At 32.8% G+C, this 16,793-nt stretch overlaps 1 protein-coding gene across 3 annotated transcripts in view; it reads right to left on the bottom strand.

Moving 5' to 3' along the window:
- The window catches only part of VPS13A (vacuolar protein sorting 13 homolog A), a 342,631-nt gene that overhangs the window by 35,861 nt on the left and 289,977 nt on the right, over positions 1 to 16,793 (bottom strand). For all 3 annotated transcript variants that reach the window (XR_013170504.1, XM_077148468.1, XM_077148469.1), the window contains exons 55-62: positions 15,387 to 15,540; positions 14,761 to 14,907; positions 14,475 to 14,556; positions 13,530 to 13,599; positions 11,833 to 11,938; positions 2,855 to 2,968; positions 1,873 to 2,018; positions 634 to 715 (exon numbers count right to left, since the gene is read on the bottom strand). Coding sequence is in view for 2 of the 3 variants with exons in the window: in XM_077148468.1 (XP_077004583.1) it covers positions 634 to 715; positions 1,873 to 2,018; positions 2,855 to 2,968; positions 11,833 to 11,938; positions 13,530 to 13,599; positions 14,475 to 14,556; positions 14,761 to 14,907; positions 15,387 to 15,540 (901 nt within the window). In the remaining variant the exon portion in view is untranslated. The remainder of the gene's footprint in view (positions 1 to 633; positions 716 to 1,872; positions 2,019 to 2,854; positions 2,969 to 11,832; positions 11,939 to 13,529; positions 13,600 to 14,474; positions 14,557 to 14,760; positions 14,908 to 15,386; positions 15,541 to 16,793) is intronic.

The following is a 16,793-nucleotide window of genomic DNA, read 5'->3' as shown; positions in this document are numbered from 1 at the left end:
CAAGATGACATTATACCTACATAAAGCTTTAGAATATTTAAAATGTGTTCACTTTTAAAATGGTGTGTGACAGTTAGTAATACATGATTTTAAAGAGAAACATATGCATCAGATGATGGCCAGGGTCAGAGTAAGTAAATGGTAAAACTGGCATCCAAACCCAGAACTCTTGAGTAATGCTCGGTGATATGCCCACTAAACCACAGTTGCTTCAGATACCTATAAATTATATCATAAAATATAGGAATCTTTCTAGAGGTGCAAAAAGTTCCATTAAAATAATTTATGTAGCTGAATAAACAACTCAATTACATTAAAAATGACTTGTGTTCATCAATTAGTTGCCAATTAATAATTTCCCTTGAACCCACTTTTAAATTTAAAATAAGTATGGTGAATTAATATTAATTTTTATTTAAGGACTGATTTATTCATAATCTAAAAAATGAATTCTAGAAATGGCTAAAGGACTAAAAAAAATGAAAATATCAGTTGAACTCTATTTTTTCTACAATTCTGAGGCAAAAAACATGCTTTAAAATTTTGAAAATGTTTACTACCCTCTCAATCTACATTACATGTTTACACACACATTTATCACACTGTTTCTTTGTAAGAGAATCTCAGACAAACCTGTTTCGAATAGTGTCTTATTACTTCAGACTGTAGTTCAGGTGTTGTATGGAACTGATAGTTGAGTTCAAAAAATGCAAGCCTGAAAAAAACATATAAATGGACAAATGTGTGTTTGTGTACAGAGAAAGAGAGAAAGAGACAATGTTGTTAATATTAAAAGCTTGATTTTTTCTAGAATTTTTTTCTTCTAATCTTTGCCTTTTGGTACATTTTTTCCACATCAATCAGAAAATCTATTTTTTTTTTCCACAAATATTTCAGCATATTTGACTAAAGTACCCTCTGAGAATCTGATACAAGCTTTGGATCTTCTCCAAAGAAAAACCATTCAGATACACATATTCTCTTATAATTTAAGGGGCTTCTGAGAGCCCCTGAATCCCATTTACTTTATAAGAGTATTTTGCAATTGTTTTATCATGATCCACGTAGAAAATGAAGAGGGTGTTCAAGAATGACAGGGCTCAGTTGCTCCAGGTCCTGCCTGGTTACCCCCAGAGCTCAAAAATCAAGGTTGGTCATATTTATAACTCCTTCAAAACATAAACCTGATCTAGCAATTGGGAAGTTCTATGCTAGCAGATTCAAAGACAATAAAATATCATCATCCCTATTCCTGGTGTCTTCAAACATATTTTCTTTTATTTCACTTTTACTTGACTTTATCTAGGTTTAGAGTTATCTTTTACTTGACAATATTCTTGATATAGTTCTTAATAGTCAGTTCTAAATGCTAAATGAAAAGTTTATTCTGTTCTATAGTTTCAGTTAGACTTTTGATAAAAAGTTTCCATTATGACTCACATAAAATATAAATTCTTGACTATAATATTTAAACTGATCCCTTCATTTCTCTTATCACTGCACGTATTCTATTTTTCTAGTCCCAAATACTTGATTCTATTGGCCTCTAAGGCACATCTCTGAAGCACCACACCTTTGGGAACACACATTTAAGAATCCTTCCCTAGGCCAGAAAGGTATTATCTTTACATAATGCACAAACTTGCATGGTTCACGGTCTTCTTTCTGAAAGAAGTTATTTAATAATTATTCTGTTATCTAACAGTTAAGAGTTACTAAGAAATATGTTTGGTATTACTTAAATTATATTTAAGGGCAAAAACTGTTTTTTACCCTAAATCTCCAAAATATTTACAATGTCTCAATTAAAGAGTTTTAGATAAACATAAAGTACATTTTTCATCAATTTATATACTTGAATATTAAACATACTTAAAAACTACATCTTGTACATCTGTAAGAGTGGCACCAATACTCTTCAGCAAAAGATTTAAAGAAGAAAGTGGAATGAGTCCTCCACGTTGCTTTGAATCTTTAGCTTCTTCTCTACCCGAACTCAGTGAAACACTTAAATGTAACTACAGATAAAGAGAGAAATATTTCAAAGTATTTTCTTTATATTGATAATTTAATTTAAAAAAATCAGTTTCATCTTAAATTCATTATATCATAAATATTTTTAAATTTTTCTGGATTATACCAGTAAGTGGAAATTCAAAGGAATTTAAATATAATATAGCTTTTTTTTTTTGAAAATTGAAATTTAACAATTCAAGATTACATGATATTTGGTTCAATCCCATTCTTTTTGGTAAAGCTAGGAAAACACTAATTTTTATATACTAATAACACTGACAATATAGAAGTTGAAGTTTTTAAAAATAGTTCATACCTCAAAAACTATACATTACAATTACTAAAAGTGTGAAATGCCAAAAAAATTTTACATTTATATGCATATTGTATATATGCTTGTTTAATAATTTTCTTCAAGTATTACATAAGTAGCCCATAAATTCTGTGTTAAGAACTAATTCACATTTAATTCCATTTGATCTTCAATTCTTAAATCAAGGCTACTTCATAAATTAGTTTGAAACATAATATATCATATATAGAATTTTCAAAATTGTCCCAAAATACTAAAAAGAAAGCTAAGATCAAATAATGCTGTCAAGATATAAACATGTTGTGGGTGGCTCCACTATTGTGGTTACATGGTAAAAAATTATTAGAAGGAAAAATTTAAAAGAACCATTTGTTATTTTTCTGTATTTATAACTGTAAAGTTATACTATTTATATACTTTTAAAGAACATAATTTCAAATTCTTCTATACCCCCCACATTGGATTAAATCTATTTGCTACTACCTAGACTAACAAGGACAATAAAAATGACTTATTTTTACCTACCTTGATAGGAGATATATGAAAGTATTCATAGAGACTGACTTGTGATGTATCTACTGATGAAACTGTTTTATATTCTTCTTGGAAAGCTTCTATATCATTATGAAAAAGTTCAACCTATAAAGGAACATAAAATGTTAAGAACTAAAGAGACCAATATACATGAGGTATTTAAACTAATAGCCCACACGTTGCAGAAAACTGCTCCATATTCATACTCAACATTTCTCTAAATAGGAAAGATATTGTCTCACAAGGAAACTATTATCTTTGTTAGTTCTCTTTGCTATTCACAAAGGTTTAAGCACATCTCTAAAGGTTTCCATCCAAACCACCCTAAAACGCTGCTAAGCTTTTCTTCATGTTGTTATAGATCATACAGACCTTCAAGTTAATATAGATCATATTCCCAAGGTCCCCTAATCCATTTTATCAGCATTCTCTTGGGAATATTTGTTTCTTTAAACATACTCATCAGATCCACTTGGAGCTATTTGGGAAATGACTCACCGAAATCTAAAGGCCAGTAATATAATCAAAGTAGGGAGGAGTGTTGAAGGTAATTTTGCATGAAGTGATTAGTATACCTGTAATTGATAAACATCAATACCATTTTCTAAACACCGACAGATCTAAGCTTTCTATATGTTGAGAATTGGCCCAAAATTCATATTTTGTTAATTTATTCACAAAATATCTAAACAATAGCCTTATTAAAAGTATATTTGGAGACTGACTTCTGGTTTGACACTGTGAGGAGCTTTATTGTTTTATTTTTAAAAACAACAACAGTTTAAAGACTGAGAATGGTCCTAAGGGATAACAGCAAATGAAAAAATATCTATTCAAGAAAATCTATACAAAAATTCAGGAAGACATTCAAAATCTGCAAAATATATGAATGAAGACTGTCCTCTCCTTCTACCTTCTCAGCTCAGCAAGGCAGAAATTACTCTCTAGACTGCTGCAGCCAAGAACATAGGACTCCCTCTCGCCCCACGTCCCAGTCAGAAGACTTTCTTTAAGGAGGAACAGGATGTCAAGCATTTCTCATCCTGTCCCCAGCTACCTGTTGCTGAGGCTAAGTTCTAGGGAAGTACAGTAGTGAAGTGGGGCTCTTTCCTTCTGTCCAGCCTCCACTCATGAAATGGATGGTTTGTCTTTGGTGTAGTGTCCCTGAGAATATTCAGGCTCCAACAGACCCTGCCCTAACTCAAAATGTAGCAGTTTGCACCAGAGAAACAAGAAGAAAAGATGACTTCCCTCCTAAAGTGCTCAACCTTCTATAGTGGGGAGGTCACAGAAATGCAACCCATGCCCATTCCAGAGGCAAAATCAGACATTTTGCCTGGAGGGAAAGTAGGCATCAAAACATACAGCTGATAATCTCTTCCCAAAGAAACTGACTTTCATTTGTAATAGACTATGGAGATGTTCACGATTAATGGTGCTCTGAAAAATAATGAAGGTTGTGGTAAAATTATGAGGAGATCTGTAGATTCAATAAAGACCCATGATAAAGTTTAGGCCAGCTGGTTTGCAGGAGAAAACTAGGGAAAGAGACAACAGAGGAGAGCCCTCCAGCACTCAGAACAAATATCAAAGACTAATTTTCTCAACTATTCCTTCAAAGGAGCCCAAATTTGATCAGAGTTGGCTGTAGAAAAATTTATATCCTAGCACTCAGAGTTGTTATATTATCTGAAATGTCTAGTTTTCAACAAAACAAAACTTGTAAAGAAGCAGGGAAATATGACTCACAAACCAAACTGGAAAAAAAGCAAGCAATATAATCTGCCTGTGAGAGTGATCAGATGTCAGTTTAAAAGAAAAAAACTTCAAATCAGTCATTATAAGTATGTTGAAAGAATTGAAGGAAATGATGAATCAAGAAATAAACGAAGGCATAAAGACAATGTTTCAGCAAAGAGAGTATCAATAAAGAGATGGAAATATTTAGAAAAAACTAAATAGAAATTCTGGAGTTGAAAAATATAATACTGAAATGAAAATTTCACTAGAGAGGCTCAACTTAAGAGTTGAACTGGCAGAAGAAAGATAGTGAGCTTGAAGATAGACAGACTATATAGCTAAAGAACAGAGAGAAAAAAAGAAAGAAGGAAGAGAGACTAAGATAAATGTGGAACACTAATAAGCTCGCCAATAGATGAGTAGTGGGGTACTTCTTAGAAGGTGAGCAAAGAGAGAAAGGAACAGAATAAATTAAGAAGTAATGGCTGAAATCTCCCCAAATTTATTGAAAAACACACATCTACACATCCAGAAGGCTCAACGAACTCAAGTAATTGAACAAACACCAAGAGAGTCACAAATGCAACATAAGTAAGCAGCAAAAGAAAAATAACTCATTACTTACAAGTGAACTACATCAAGATAAACAAAAAGCTGACTTCTTGGCAGAAATAATGGTGTGGTTAAGAAGTGGGTTGACATTCAAGAGCTCAAAGGAAAAAAAAAGGTCAAAAAGGAACCCCATATCTAGTAAAGCTATCTTACAAAACTGAAAGTGAAAAAGGACATTATCAGGTAGACAAAGCTGAGGAAATTTATTGCTAGCTGATGTGTTTTTACAAGAAATATCAAAGTAAATTCTTCATGCTGAATGCAAGTGACCCCAAAGATTAATTCAAATCCACATTAAATAAAAAAAAAGAGCACTGGTAAACGAAATCACGTAATTAGGAAAGACAATGCAAATGCATACTATTCTTCTTTTCTGTATTAACAGATTTAAAAAGCTATTGTATAAAATAATATGTATATGATGTATTCGTGGGTGTAAACACACAGAAATTTAACAGATGTGCCAATAACAACATAAAGGAGGTGGGGGGGAGAAAAACTATACTGTACTAAAGAAATGACTACAGGTAGTAAAACAATAATTATAACTGTGTTGTAGGATTTTTAGCATTATAGATATACTATCATTTATAGTATCATCAATGATACTATAAAAAGTGGGAAAGGAGAAGAAAGCTATATAAGAGTAACTTGTCTAGATCTTCTGAAATAAGCCAGTATAAATCTGAAGTTAATTCTGACAAATTAATTGTACATGGTAAGTCCAGGAGAAACCACTAGATAAAAAGCCTCTAAGAAATATAGTAGAAAATTTTAAAAATGTAAATGCTTCATGAGAAAATATGCCCTCAATGCTATAGAAGAGGGAATAGCGCACCAAACAAACAAAAAAGGACATTAAAACATAGAAAATGAAAAATAAAATGGTTGATGCAAATCCGACTATATCAATAATAACATTAAGTGTGAATGAATTAAGCAATCCAATCAAAAGGCAAAGACTGTCAGACTGCAGTAAAAAAACACGATCCAACTATATCATGTCTACAAGAGATACACTTCAGATGCAAAGATGTAAACAGAAAGTAAAAGGCTAGAAGAAGACATATCATGCAAACAGCAACCACCAGAAAGCTGGAGTGACTATATAAATATCAGACAGAATAGACTTATTACCAAAAAAAATTTTATAATGATAAAATGGTCAATCCATCCGAAATACATTAACAATTATTAACATATCTGTGCCTAATAATACCATCAAAGTTCATGAAGTAAAACTGATGAAATATGAAGGGAGAAACAGACAATTCAACAATAATTGTGAGAGTCTTCAATACCCCAAGTTCAATAATGGATAGAACTAGCAGAAGATCAAAAAACAAATAGAAGATTTGAGTAACACTCTGACCCAACCAGACATAAGAGGCATCTAGAGAACTCCACCCTATCAAGAGAAGAATATATATTATTCTCAAATGTATATGTAAAATTTTCCAGGATAGAGCACAGGCCATGTAAAAGACCTCAATAAATGTAAAGAGGTACAAATTATACAGATATGTTTCTGACTGCAATGTAATGAAATTAGAAATCAATGACTGAAAAAAAAATTGAGAAAGTCACTAATATTTAGAAATTAAACAACACATTCCTAAATAAACAAATGAGAAAGAGGAATCAAAAGGGGAATAAGAAAATAATATGAGATGAATGAAAATTGAGATAGATATACCCCAACTTATGGGATGCAGCTAAAAGACTGCTTATAGGGTTATTTATAGCTGGAAAATGGAAAAATAACAAACTAAACCTAAAGCACGGACAAGAAAGAAAATAGTAAGACTACAGTGGTGATAAACGAAATAAAGAATGGAAAAACAACAAAGAACATCAATGAAACCAAAACAGTTCTTTGAAAACATAAAAAAAAAGTTAATACTCAAATTACTAGAATCATAAATGAAAGAGGGGACATTATTACTGATTTAACAGCTATAAAAAAGATATTAAAGGACAACTCTGAACAATTATATGCCAATAAATTAGCTAATTTAGATGAAAAAGACAAATTTTTAGAAAGACACAAATAAGTGAAACTGACAAGAAGAAATAGACAATCTGAATAGACAATAAACTAAGAGATTTAGCAGTAAAAAATTATCAACAAGGACATCTCAGGCCCTGATGGCTTCATTGGTAATTCTACTCTACAGTTAAAGAAGAATTAATACCAATTCTTCACAAACTCCCACAAAAATAGAGGGAACATTTCTTTTCATTTTATGAGGTCAGCATTACTGTGATATCAAACCAGACTAAGAAATATCAACAAGAAAAGCAATCTACAGACCATTATCTCTCATGGATATGGATAGAAACATCCACAAAATACGTAAAAGTTAAATTCAGCAAAATATAAAGAGAATTATACATCATAACCAAGTGGGATTTATCTCAGGGATGCAAATTTAGTTTAATATCTAAATTAATTAATGTAATAGATAATCAATAGAATAAACAAAAACTACATCATCCTAACACACAGAGAAAAAGTATTTGATAAAATATCCAGCATACTTTCATGATGAAAACACTCAACAATCTAGGAATAGAAGGAAACCTTCCAACCTGATAATAGGCATCAAAAAACAAATGCAAGCAACATCATACTAATTAGTGAAAAACAGGATGCTCTCCCCCTAAGATCAGAAAGACAAAGATGTATGCGTTTTGCTCCCTCTATTCACCACTGTAATAAAAGTTTCAAAAGAAATAAAAGGCATCTAGAGTAAAAAGAAAGAAGTAAAACTATCTCTATTTGCAGATGACATGATCCTATTTATAGAAAATGCTAAAAGAATTCACCATAAACCTCCTAGATCAAATGCCTAGAGTGTATAATAATAGTGGCTAAATGTACAAATTTTAAAAATGTTTGTGCATGAGGAAGAACAAAGGAATGTCATTACTGCAGGGTTCTTAAAATAGATGGTAATTAATATTTTAAAATTTCACCGTATGTGAGACAAAAGCAAAAAATGTTCATTTGGCACAAAATTTATATTTTGGCTAGTTCATTTCCTAATATAACTTACGTAGATAGCTTGATTGAACACCATAAGTACTTGGAATCTTGGGTAGGGCATGAGATTTTGTTGGTTTGTCCAGAGTGATGCCCTGATGAATCCCAGAATGATTTGATCAATGAGTGGAAAAGTATTTGCAGAGTCCCCTTTGGGGAATGGTGAGAAGGGGGAGAAACTCAACTTCCCCAAGTTGAATTCTTGATATTCTCACAAGCAGTGTGGAAAACCAAAGCTATAGGCTGAGCCCCCAGTCTTGGGGTTTGTTCACATGAAACTTAATCCCACAAAGGATAGGTCAAGTCTACTTAAAATTTAGGCCTAAGAGGCACCCCCAAGAGAGTCTCTTTTGTTGCTCAGATGTGGCCTCTCTCTCTCCAGCCAACACAACAAGCAAACTCACCATCCTCCCCCTGTCTACGTGGGACATGACTCCCAGGGGTGTGGACCTTCCTGGCAACATGGGACAGAAATCCTAGAATGAGCTGACTCAGCATCAAGAGATTGAGAAAACCTTCTCGACCAAAAGAGGGAAGAGTGAAATGAGACAAAGTATCAATGGCTGAGAGATTCCAAACAGAGTCGAGAGGTTATCCTGGAGGTTATTCTTATGCAGTAAGTAGATATCACCTTGTTATTCAAGATGTAATGGAGAGGTTGGAGGGAACTGCCTGAAAATGTACAGCTGTGTTCCAGTAGCCATGCTTCTTGATGATGATTGAATAATGATATAGCTTTCACAATGTGACTGTGTGATTGTGAAATCCTTGTGTCTGATGCTCCTTTTATCTACCTTGTCAACAGAAAAGTAGAACATATGGAATAAAAGTAAATAATAGGGGGAACAAATGTTAAAGTAAATTTAGTTTGAAATGCTAGTGATCAATGAAAGGGAGGGGTAAGGGGTATGGTATGTATAATCTTTTTTTTTTTTCTGTTTTTGTTTTATTTCTTTTTCTGTTGTCTTTTTATTTCTTTTTCTGAATTGATGCAAATGTTCTAAGAAATGATTAATATGCAACTAAGTGATGATATTGTGAAGTACTGATTATATATGTAGAACGAAATGATCACATTAATATTTTAGTTCGTTTGTTGTTAATTTTTTAAAATTAATTAATTAATTAATTAATTTAAAAAACCCAAAAACCTCCTAATCTGTGGCTGAATTTCAGAAGAGTAGAAATATCTTGTACTCAATATGCAAAAATCAATTGTAGTTCTATTCACCTGCAATGAAATTAAGGAAATATTTCCATTTACAGCAGCATCAAAAAGAATAGTCAGGAATAAATTAAACAAAATAATTTTAAACTCTGAAAACTACAAAACATTGTTGAAAGAAACTGAAGTTCTAAACAGAAAATCATCTTAAATCAAGGATTAGAAGACTTAATATTGTCAATATAACATTACACACACACACACTCCGCCCCTGCAAACTGATCTACAAATTCAAAATCTATATCAAAATCCCAGCTGATTTCTTTGAAGGAATTAACAAGCTGATTCTAGAATTCGTATGACGTTTTCAATATGATCTTGAAAGAGTAGAGTAAGAGGAATCACACATCCTGACTGCAAAACTTAGCATAAAGCAATGGTAATTCAGACGTTATGGTACCAGCACAAGTAAGGATACAGATTAATGGCAGAGAACTGAATATCCAAAAATAAAACCAGGTGTCTATGTAAACTGATTCTGACAAGAGTGCCAAGATGATTCAATGGGGAGAGAATAGTTTTCAATAGACAGTAACTGAGAAAACTGGATCGCCACATGCAGAGTGAAGCTGAACCCTTACCTCCCACCATAAACAAAAATGAACTCAAAATGGATTAAAGACTTTAAAATGCAATTGCCAAAACTATAACTCTCTTCCAATAAGCACAGGAAAAGATGTGTGACATCATTATCATAAGGGAAATGCAAATTCAAATGACAACAAGACACCATTTCATAGCCATTAGGATGGGGCAGAATCCAAAAGTCTGAAAATAACAAGTGTTGACAAAACTATGGAGAAATTAGAACCCAAATATATAGCTAGTAGGTATGTAAAATGTGCAGCTGTTTTGGAAAACAGTCTGGCAGTCCTCAAATAATTAGACATAGAGCTACCATATAATCCAGTAGTCCTACATTTAAGTATAACCCCAAGAAAAATGAAAACATGTCAACACAGAAAACTTGTATACAAAAGTTCACAATACAGAAATGTTCACTATAGCCAAAAGATGGGAACAACCCAAATGGCCATTAACTGACAGACGGATAAACAAAATATGATACATCTATACAATGGACTATTACTCAGTCATTAAAAGCAATGAAGTATGGATATATGCTACACCATGGATAAACCCTGAAAGCATTATGCTATGTGAAAACAGCCTATCCATATATTATGATTCAGATATCAATTGTGCAGAACAGGGAAATCTTTTAAGATAAAAAGTAAATCAGTGGTTTCTTAGAAGCAATAGCTAAAGGGGTTTCTTTTTGAGGTAATGAAAATGTTCTAAAATTGACTATGGTAATGGTTGCACATATCTGTGAATGTAAAAAAAGTCATTAGGGCAGGCAACAGTGGCCAGGTGGGCAATGGTGGCTTGGTGGCAGAGTTGTCGCCTGTCATGCCAGAGATCTGGGTTTGTTTCTCAGTGCCTGCCCACATAAAAAAAAAAAAAAAGAAGAATTTATTAATTGTCTTCCTTTAAAACGGCAAGTTTTAAATTACCCTTTTTTAATTTAATTACCCTTAAAGAGGTAATTTTATGTTACGTGGATTGCATCTCAAATAAAGTTATAAAAAACTCAGTTAAAAAAAGACCACATATTTTAAATTCTATTTACTTGAAATGTCCAGAATAGGCAAATTCATAGAAACATACAGTAGATTAAGGTGGGGGTGGGGTAGGGGTGATACCTAAATGGTAGTTTCTTTTGTGGTAATAAAATCATCCTAAAATTGTGTTGACAAGGTGCACAACTTTATGAATACACTAAAATCCACTGAATTGTACACTTTAAATGGGTGAACTATATAGTATGTTAACTATATGTCAATAAAGCTGTTATTAAAAAGAAAAAAAAAAGATATAGTTTACCTTGTCTCTATCCATGCAATCTGTCCTTATCTTAAGAATTCATTCTATGAGGGTATGTTAAAAAAAGAGACTGTATTTGAACAACTCTATCATTGTGATTTTATGGTCTTTGATCAGTCATGAAGAGATATTACCTTTCAATTTGTCTTACCCCTTCTCTTATCAAATATCCTGGCCCTACACGACTTCTAAACTATTAATCAAGGCAAAAGCACACAAAGTAACCCAAAACAAAAAGAAAGAAAACACTAGTGGTGATGTAAACATGACTGATTACCATCTACCCTCTCCTACTGGTCCAAAACATTTCCTCCTCTTTGCTAAGTCAAATATTATTATATTATTTTAAAATGGACCAAAACCATTCTTATGGCTTTAAGAATTTATAATAGCATTCAGTTTTTTAGCCCTCTCCTTTCCCTAATCCTTCCCATTAAATGCTATTATGTTAAATCTTACCTCTGTATTTTCAGTCACCTCAGCTTCTGTCATAAGTTCTGCTAAAGCATAGACAAATCCAAGATCTAACCTGAGATCCATTTCTTGGATCAACACTTTGAAATACCTGTATTATAAAGTAAAAAACATTAAAAAGTGTCAATGAACTGCATTAAGATAACTAGATAAGAAAAAAAATTAGAAAAATATAACAACTTTCAAATTTAGGAGTTTTTAGATGAGTGAATAAAAGAACTTATGGCAACATCGTTCATAATAAAAAACTGTAAATACTCCAATAACAACAAAAATACATATAAATACAAAATACAAATAACATAACAAATAACAATAAAAAAACTGTAAATACTCAAATGATAGAAAATGGATAAACTGTGGTATATAGTCATAAAATAGAATATTATTGATCAGTGATAATGAACCAACTACACACAACATTAATACATTTTAGTAAAAATGTTGAATGAAATAAAACAACGCCCAGGAGGTTATGTACAGTTTGAAACAATTTTTCAAAAAGTAGAAGTAAACCAAAACTATGTAATATAATGTTAAAGTATACACACATACAAAATAAAACTGTATTTCTTTCATCAAGCAAGGGTAAAAGGATAGTGTATATCTTGGTGGTGAAGTGGCAAGCAAGAAATTGAGTAATAAACAGGTGGATGACACTGTTAATGTTCTATTTCTCGGACAGTGAATGAATGTGAAAAAATAATTCTAACATTTCTAAGACAATATACGTTATAGACAACTGTGATGGTTTGAAACTGCTATGCCCCAAAAAACCATGTTCTTTTTAATTCTAATCCCGTCTTGTGGGGGCAAGACTTAATGGGACCTTTTGATAAGATTATTTCCATGGAGAAGTGACTCTGCCCATTTGAGGTGGGTCTTAATTAGCCTACTTGAATCCTTTAAAGGGAAACATTTTGGAAAAAGTACAGATGCCTGCAAAGGCAACTCAGAGAGCTGAGAGCTAACACAGACAGCAAAATGATGAAACCAGACACAGACATCTGAAGATGCAGAAAGAGAACACCCCAGGGGAAGCCAAATAGAAATAACCCGGGTACTAAGCAAGGACTCACAGAAGTAGCCAGAACCTGAAGAGAGTCAAGGGGAGCTAAGAGATGAAATCCAGAGTTTACCCCAGAGAAGCTAAGTGAGGACCCACAGACTATCAGAGAGAAAGCCACTGGAATCAGAAGCTGAACTTGACTGAGAGCAAGGACCTCAGACGCCAACCATGTGCCTTCCCAGCTGCCAGGTGTGCCTACTCTGGCTATCTTTCCTTCGAGAGGTATCTTCTTGTGGTGCCTTAATTTGGACATTTTAATTGCCTGTGAACTGTAAATCTGAAACTTAACAAATCCCCTCTGTAAAAGTCAATCATTTCTGGTATATTGCATTCCAGCAGCTTTAGCAAAACAAAACAACAATTTAAGAGAGAAGAAAATAAAAAAGAAAAGAACCCAGAAGCAAGCACTGTTTATACCTAGGTATATTTCATCCAGAATTGCCTCTTCAAGGTTATAAAATAAATAGATATTTTTCTATAACCTTTATACTTCAATATTTCACATTTACATCTTTGATTCTTCTTACATTTATTTTTAAGAGTGTAATTAACTCATATAAATATTTAAATCAAAATAGTAAATGAACACAGACAAATCTTGTAAGACACTTACTTAATACGTGATATCTGGGAATGCCCTGCAGATCTCATGACAATACTGACATCTGTAAAGGGCTTTGGTGCTATTAAGTTTAAAAAATAACATGATTAATCACATGGTGCTTGAAAAAAAAGATAAGCATTTTTGAGCAATATACTGTACATCACAATGTATAATAAAATCATTTACTAAATCATGATTATCAGTTAAAATTACTTATATTTGTGGGATTCATTACAATCTGAATTTTAGAATCCAGGATTATATTTTTAATTATCTGTATCTGCTCTAAAGATCACTAATTCTTTAATTAGTTATTTAAAACTAAAAATATGCATTACAATCATCAAGGAAACTTAGTAAAAATACAGGCTCTTGCTCCAGACCTCCAGATGGAGGGGCTTGGGCACATATACTGGTCAAAAAGCTTTCAAGCTGAATATGAAGAGCATACTCTAGGCAGACAGTGGGGGTGGGGGAAGCAAAGCAAGAAAGGAGTGAAACAGTAGTGGGATAAAGTGAGGAAAGAGGGACAGTCAAGAAACAAAAAAGGTGGGGGGGGGGGAAGAAGGCAGAAGAAAGGACTTGCCAGTTATTCCCATCTGGAGAGCATAAAGACAGTTTCTGTTGTTAGAAAACACTCTGAATTTGAACTTCCTCACTCCTTATTCAAAGATATTAATGGCTCTTAAATCAGAGGCTTGCAAATTAACAATCTGTTTTTTAATTAATATTTCTAAGATTTTAAAATACATATTTCTAAGTAAGCTTTTTATACATAATCTCTAGAGTTTGGAAGAAGTTAGTTGAATCCCTCCAGGCCCTTTTCAAGCTGCCTAATTTTCCAATGATCCTACAGAAATTAAATCTGAGAATGTTTCATTTTAAATATTTATAGTAAAACAAATAAAATAGCTAATACAAATGTTTTAATGGCAATCAAAAATAAAAACAAACCTGAATCCATGGTGACCGACTTGGGAGGTTTAACAGGATAAAACACAAATGGAAATATAGCACCCTGTATCTGGTTCTGGATCTAAGAAATAAAATAACAGGATAGTATATTAATATGCTAACTACATAAGCCAACCAAAATAACAAGATTTAAGAAGCACAAGGCATCCAAAAGTCTACTCCAACACTGAAACTGAAACACTAGATAAAACAGACCATAGGAATATATTCAATGTCTTATTATTTTTCTTCAGAATATAATTTGCTTATTGTTTTAGGAAGTTACCTGTATTCTGTATATTTGAACTCTAAATGATGACTGGTGTGCAGATGTGCTATATTCCACTTTTAATGCTGGAAGATAATTTCTTCGTACAGCTATTACATGTGGCTGCAGAATTTTCATGTTACTACCAGTAGGTGTTAAGCGAACCTGAAAAATATGGTCCCCCAGATAAAAAAACATGGAATTTCTGTTTATCCATAATTGACTAAAATTAGAAATTGTACCCCTCAAAAAATCTTTTAAGGCAATACTAATTGAGATAGTAAGCAAAATATTTGATTAGGTTTAGATCCATATTTCATAAAATTCACGTAATCCTTCTAGCTTGGCTGTATCACTTTCTGTATAAATCTACTAAAAATAATCTTCAAAATCAAATGAATAAAACATAAAATTTTGAAGTAAAAATAAAATAATTTACTGGTTTCCTGTTAACCCCAAGGAACAGAGATCATTAGTATATGAAGAGAAAGTCTACCCCTTTAAAATATTTTATAATGAAGTACATCTGATAGGATTAATTGTGCTCAATTTGTTTTGTTAGAAACCTAACTAGAAGTTCACTTGCAAGTCATCTAATTACAACAGATAAAAATCAAAAATCAAATAAGTACTGAAAAATTTACCGAAATATTAGTGTCCAGCTCAACAATCTTATCTTCTGAAGGTGAAGACTCAGTATATTCCTTAAATTCTTTCTCTAACTTCTCAGTTTGCTTTACACTCAGTGGTTTCCATCTTGCCTTCTTCTTAGGTTTTGTCTCCCAAACAACATCAGAACTAATATATAAAAGCAAAAATTATGGGACTAATTTATAAACATTTTCATCTTAACAGGTTTATTTCATGAATTACAAAATCTACAGCAAAATGTTATAAGCCTTATTCTAGCTGAGAGTGACATGGTAAAAATAATAAGCAAATGTGAACATAGTAGAAGGTAAAAATGTCTAAAGGGGGGATCCTATAATATTGGGATCTATGAAGTGGTAGGAGTTGTGGTATTAAAATAGAGTGGTCAACTCTATTGAGAGAGTAAGATTTTAGCAAGTCTGAAGGGAGGTGAGAGCATTGTGTAGGAGATGGCAGAACACACTTGTAGCATATGAATAGCAAGATGGCTGGCATGGCTGGCACATGTTAAGTAAGGGGAGGAATAGAAGACAAAAAGATAGGGAGTGGGAGGGCAAATAACGTAAAACCTTATGAACATTATAAGGACTTTGAATTTTATTCTGAGATGAACTATTGAAGGGTTATGAGATTAGTGACATGATCTGACTTACGCTTTAAGAACACACTGATGTTGTGTAAGGGAAAAGAAGATAGGGGTCAAGACTAAAAGCAGAAAAACCTGTTAGAGGCTTAGTAACCAGGAGAGAAATGGTATTGGAGATATTTCATCTGACAAGGTACTGATAGAAAGGTAGTAAAATGTGGTCAGATTCTATGCGTATTTTGAAGGTAGAACCAAAAGAGAACCTCTGAATGGATTAAATTTGAAATGTGCAATAAAGAGAGGAATCAAAGATGAGCCCAAACTTTTTGGCAAGCACAACTAGAAGAATGTAATCGTCACTGAGTCAGATGAGGAACTAGTTTTAGGTAGGAGGAAGAATTTAAGAGTTTGGTTTTGCACATATAAAGTTTTAAAAATCTCATATATCCTCATGGGGATTTTCTGTAGACAACTGGATATACAAGTCTGGAAATTTTTGGCATGTATATGGTATTTTTTTTTTTGGCTTGGGCAGGCTCTGGGAATCGAACCTGGGTCTCTGGCACAGCAGACAAGAATTCTGCCACCGAGCCACCGTTGCCTGACCAGCATGTATGTTGTTCATGATTTTAAAATCATAAAAACTGAAACAGAAGAAAAGAGGACTAAAGTCTGAGAGGCTCAAGGGATCAAATATTAAGCAGTTGAGAAGATAAGGAGCCAATAAATGAGACTGAGAATGCTGGGACAGAAAGAAAAACCAAGATGGTGAGGTATTCTGAAGTGAAGTGAAAGAAACTGAATCAAGGAGGTA

This window comes from Tamandua tetradactyla, chromosome 2 (genome assembly GCF_023851605.1).
Source record: "Tamandua tetradactyla isolate mTamTet1 chromosome 2, mTamTet1.pri, whole genome shotgun sequence".
Lineage (NCBI taxonomy): Eukaryota > Metazoa > Chordata > Mammalia > Pilosa > Myrmecophagidae > Tamandua > Tamandua tetradactyla.
The sequence above is the reverse complement of the archived record's forward strand: the minus strand, read 5'-3'. Positions and strand labels throughout refer to the sequence as shown.